We start from the raw sequence: 5,690 nt of genomic DNA, 5'->3' as shown, positions 1-5,690 counted from the left end.
TTTTGTTTAAGGTGAGAGATTAATAAACGTTTTTATTCCAAAGGATTTAGGTGTCCTTGTACAAACAATTAGGAAAGCAAATTGTTTGCTACACTTCAACGCCCTTGAAATAGCGGCTACGGTTAAGGAAGTTTTTCTGCAGTTATATTGGGATTTGGTGAGATCACACCTGGACTACTGTGTACAGTTCTGGTCACCTGGGCGGCACAGTGGCGCAGTGGTTAGCACTGCAGCCTCACAGCTCCAGGGACCTGGGTTCGATTCTGGTTACTGCCTGTGCGGAGTTTGCAAGTTCTCCCTGTGTCTGCGTGGGTTTCCTCCGGGTACTCCGGTTTCCTCCCACATGCCAAAGACTTGCAGGTTGATAGGTTAATTGGCCATTATAAATTGCCCCTAGTATAGGTAGGTGGTAGGGAAATATATAGGGACAGGTGGGGATGTGATAGGAATACGGGATTAGTGTAGGATTAGTATAAATGGGTGGTTGATGGTCGGCACAGACTCGGTGGGCCGAAGGGCCTGTTTAAGTGCTGTATCTCTAAACTAAAACTAATAGACCTACCTTAGAGCAGATGTAATAAAGGTTCATTGTGTTGATTCCTGAAGGACACATTTGCCCAAAGAAGAGAGATTAAGCAGAATGTATTTATATCCTCCAGGGTTCAGAAGCATGACAGGTGATGTCATTGAAATCTATAAACTTTTTCCAGGACTTGACAGTGCAGATTCTGATAGACTGCTAACCCCCAGCTTCAGAGTCCAGAACCAGCGGTCAGGGTCTCGTTAAAAGTGTTTTGCAATTTAGGACTGAGAAGAGAAGGATTTTTCAGTCACAGGGTTAAGCATTTTTGGAATTCTCGACCTGAGAGGGCTGTGGATATTGAGTCCTTGAACGTATTCAACACTTATACTGATAGTTTTTTTAACACTCAGGAGCCAAGGGATATTGAGCTAGGGCGATAACGTGGAATTAATCTAGAACATCAACTGTGAAGTTATTGAATGATGAAGCAGGTTCCATGGGCCGCATGGACACCTGCTGCTATTTCCTATGTTCCAACACACCAAGTTGTATTATAATACCTTCAACTCCATAGTTGTTCTAATTATCTAAAAAAAAAATCTTAACAATCTGAATGTCACAGGATATTTCACCATCTTCTTTAACTCCTCTCTGAATTTAGTCTGGGTCACTGCATAAATAAAAGTGTTGGTGCAGCAGCTCAATAACAAAAGCATATATCCGGTTTCTTGCAGGATATAAAGAGGGTCATTGTAACCTGTGTAAGAGTAAGTCTTAGTAATCCGATAATACATGTAATGGATCGTGTACATCAGCCATAGCAGTATAAAATTGCCGGATATACTGAAGAGTAAAATTATTGATTTTCTCCTGTTCTCCATCTCAGGGTCAGGATTATTTACAGAGCTGGTGTTGCCCCGCAATGTCCTGCGTGCTCTGCTGGCCACTAATATATATCTCACTGTCAGGGCATTGAGCAGCAAAATAACACAAAATGGCAGAAAAGGGGTCACTATGCAGTCGAGAATAGAAAATGCCAGCCAAAGGGGTGAAGTATAAAAGCTTGGTCTTATCCGGCAATACCAGGGCAATTTGTTAATTATGTACAGAGGTTCATAAAGAAAGTAACACGGGACGTTTTTCAAACAACTCAGAGCGAACACCGTGCCGACAACGGCAGATGCTGTTTCTTTAGTGCAATATTTAGTTTTCAGCTTCTGACAACAAATGGATATAAAGCGGTCAAAAGTGAAGGTGACGGTTAACCAGACAGACAGGTCTCTGGTTGTATAAACCAGGGCAGTTTTTGTCCGACATATCGGAGTAAGAGACAGATAGTTTCCAGGGAAGTAAATGTCAACGATTCGATGCAGTATGACGCCAGTGATGACAACCATTGGATCCGCTGTTGCCATGGCCACCAGGTAATAGGTGATGCATTTGGAGAGACCGCACTTTCCCTGGGACAGGATCACAATCGCCACGATATTAACTGTAAGGAAGGTAGAAAGCAAGAGAATTGTTAGCCTACTTTAATGAAAAGAAGCAATGTGCGTGCACATTAGATATTCGCCCTAGATATTGACTGTAATTGATAATGCAAAATGATGAAGGCGAGTAGAAAACCTGTTTTAAATCTCTGTCCATCGAAGTCTATGGAATTAAAACACAGCAGCAAAGTAAATCAGGCTGACAATTGACTATCACTGGTTTTGCATTAGTGCAGTGACAAAATCTACTTGTAACTGCATCCAACGAGGAAATACATTTTCTAAGTAAATGTAATTTTCGAATTATAACGTTTATACATTATATCAAAGATCTGGGCTAATGTAGCATGCTATTTGGAAGTCTTAAGAATCAAGGCTGATCTAGAAATTATTGGTGATGAATTAGAAATAAGTTTTAAAGTAAAAATGAAACCCACAAATAATTTCTGAATTGAGACTTAAATAAAGTTAGGAGAAATCGTTATCAAATAAATAACATAATTAAGAGCATCAAATCAATTAAACAAAGTATAACATGCAGCTTCATAGAAAAAAAAGAGTTTCAGGTTTGCAACTGATAAATAATGAAGCAGAAATTGTTCAGCTACAGTAGTAAACTTCGGGAAGAACAGACGCCTGGATGGCTCGCCCCCAGCCCCAACACCGCCCTGCACTGCAGGTTAACTAAACTGATTGACTACGGGATGTGGCTTCATAAAGGCAATGGAAGCATCAGATAAGGCCAGAAGATTTGGGGAGCAGGGAAATGCCGCAAACTGACCAGCACTGCTGTACCGCCCCAAGGGCATTTGGCACGTCACCAGTTATTCAAACAGGCAAAAAATAGTTCTTGTGGTCTTATGGGCAGAAAAAAAACAGGGAATAGGAAGGACAGTAAAGAGTGAGCGAAGGTTAATGAACATAGTTAAGAGTATCTGATGTGATATAACGATTGGGTGACTTAGGGCAATGTTTGGGGATCTAAATAACTGAGCTCCCTTTGGAAATCAACTTCATAATTAACACTTCATGGAAGGGATGGTCACTTTGGCTTGTCACTTCCCTGAATAATAGATAAGTTGTGAAATCAACCGAATATGTTATTGGATTTCCAATGTAGGATGATCGTGTTGACAAACGTTTTGTCAAACATCCAGTGTTGGACGATTCGCAACTTCCACTAAATAAACATTTGGAAGACTGAAACCATTGTCTTTGGTCAGGAACAAACTCCGTTCCTCAGACACAGATCCTATAGTGTGGCGACCAGAACTGTACAAAGTACTCCAGCTTTGGCCTAACTAGCATTTTGTACAGCTCCATCATAACCTCCCTGCTCTTATATACTATGCCTTGGCTAATAAAGGCAAGTATCCCATATGCCTTCCTCACCAACTTATCTACCTCAACTATTGCCTTCAGTGATCTATGGACAAGTTCACCAAGGTCCCTCTGACCCTCTGTATTTCCAGTGTTCCTAATAAGCATTGTATATTCCCTTGACTTGTTAGTCCTCTCAAAATGCATCACATCACAATTCTCAGGATTAAATTACGTTTACCACTGCTCTGCTATACCATATTACCAGTCCATCTATATCGTCTTGTAATATAAGGCTTTCCTCTTCACTATTTACGACACCACCAGTTTTCATGTCATCTGCGAACTTACTGATCATACTTCCTATTTACTTGTCTAAATCATTAATACATGCCACAAACAGCAAGGGTTCCCGCACTGATCCTTGTGGGACACCACTGGTCACAGGCTTCCAATCGACCATCACCCTCTATCTCCTGCCACTAAGCCAATTTGGGATCCAATTTGCCAAATTGCCCGGGATCCCATGGTCTCCTACCTTCTTATCCAATCTCCCATGCAGGACATTATCAATGTAGAAATGTGGGAATCCTCATTGTCCTATCTTTCCATTGATTTCAGAGGTTGTGATGCAGGTTATAGAACCAAACTCAAAGATGCCAGTGGAGGAAGTAACATCAATCAATGTCCTTCCTTATGACCATAGTGAGCTTAAAACTTGAAAGTGGGACAATCTCGTGAGGACAGCATCTAGCTGATGTATTAACTCACCTATGTTATCAAAAGACTGATAATTCACCCTATTGGAGTGTGTATGGGCAGATTTTCATCGGTTGAAAAAGCATTGGTATCTGATAGCAGAGTAAGAGAAGATAAATGAAAACAATAGTTTCTTCCAAAAGTTCAATATTCCTACATTTGGACTTTGGATATCGATTTACATCCAATAGAAGATTAAGCAAAATGCAACACATATCAACATAGATTTGTAATCTAATGTACAGTTCAATCTGAACATGAGATAGCAAGACAGTTAGAAAGACTGCTTGAAAAATGCAATCCATGTTGAGGATGTAATAACTATCATTTTAATAAAATATTATCTTGAATGTCTAATATAAACATAGGATAGTTTAGGCAATGAGTGGTGACCACAGGATATGCGATTATTAGGTAAACCATTCTACCCAGACAGATTAAGTTACTAGATATGGAGGAAGAATAACAAGACATTTTATCATCGGCGTGCACAACTGGTAAGGTTATCACTTACCTGGGACACCAACAGCTGCAAGAATCGGATAGTAAATTGCATACACCTGACCAGTTGCTGGCTGATGCATTTTCTGTCAGAAGAGGTTACGGCTCAAATGCCACAATACATGGTTTACAGTAGAGTTAATATATAGGTTAAGGAAGAGTCCCATGAGACAATTAGCTATGATAATTACGGATGTTACTTCCTCTCATTTGCACAAACCAACCGAGTGAGTTGTTTTTATTTCATTTTTAGTGAAATTGAATGTTGTTAAAGTTTATTATACGTTTTCTATGGGAAATACCCAACAGACCAATTATTAATTTGGTAACATTTCTTCCAAAAATAAAATTGGAATGTTATGCAAGCACTGTCTTCAGCTGGGTCTCAAGCCCAGATTCTATCTGTAATGTTTTCGGAATTAGCTGAGCTATCGATAGAGTGATTGTGGGTATCGTGAAACAGCTCACAAGCTGGAAAGGCTGAAACTCAGCCCGCATTTTAATGATTGCAGAAAAGATCATTAGAAAGACACAGGTTGCAAACGGGGGGAAAGATTCTTGTCAAGCTTTATTTTGGAAAATTACACTCTGTTTTAGCTGCTTGGTGAATATTAAAATAGATATTTCTGAGTGATAAATAGCCTTCAGGCAAAATCGCCACCTACTTCGTGTACAGATGTTGGAATAAGAATTTAATTTAAAAATAACGGTCCCCTGCAGCATCATAGGAAGCTATGATGACCGTCATGTTAATGCTGTTCTCTGACAGTCTTATTAACATCCTCCTGCAGTCCTTCGCTTTCACACAATGCTGCTGCCATACCTCTTCCGGAGGCAAGGAGTCGCTCTCCCCAGCATGCATCCACCCCTCCCAAACACGAACTCGTCCGTCCAACCCACATGCATCCATTTGCAACCACCAATGCTCTGAACGGAACATGCTCCCTGATATAGATCCATGCATGGGACCCATGACCTGTTATGTTGTGAAGAAAATGTAAGGAGGGTACAAATGGATATAGATAGGTTAATTGAGTGGGAAGAAATGTGGTAAATGAAGTATAATGTGGGAAAATGTGCAATAGTCCATTTTGGCA

General features: G+C 40.3%; 1 protein-coding gene across 1 annotated transcript; it reads right to left on the bottom strand.

Annotated features, from left to right (window-relative positions):
• Nucleotides 1-752: 752 nt before the first annotated feature.
• Nucleotides 753-4,676, bottom strand: LOC137352849 (probable G-protein coupled receptor 139). Its single transcript, XM_068018702.1, has 3 exons — nt 4,607-4,676; nt 1,130-2,015; nt 753-807 (listed from the first exon to the last, which is right to left on the bottom strand). Exons 1-3 carry the CDS (start codon nt 4,674-4,676, stop codon nt 753-755), a joined length of 1,011 nt encoding a protein of 336 aa, XP_067874803.1.
• Between the last annotated feature and the right edge of the window lie 1,014 nt (nt 4,677-5,690).

Source organism: Heterodontus francisci, chromosome 39 (assembly GCF_036365525.1).
Source record: "Heterodontus francisci isolate sHetFra1 chromosome 39, sHetFra1.hap1, whole genome shotgun sequence".
NCBI lineage: Eukaryota > Metazoa > Chordata > Chondrichthyes > Heterodontiformes > Heterodontidae > Heterodontus > Heterodontus francisci.
Note: the sequence above shows the minus strand (reverse complement) of the source record. Positions and strands in the feature narration are given on the sequence as shown.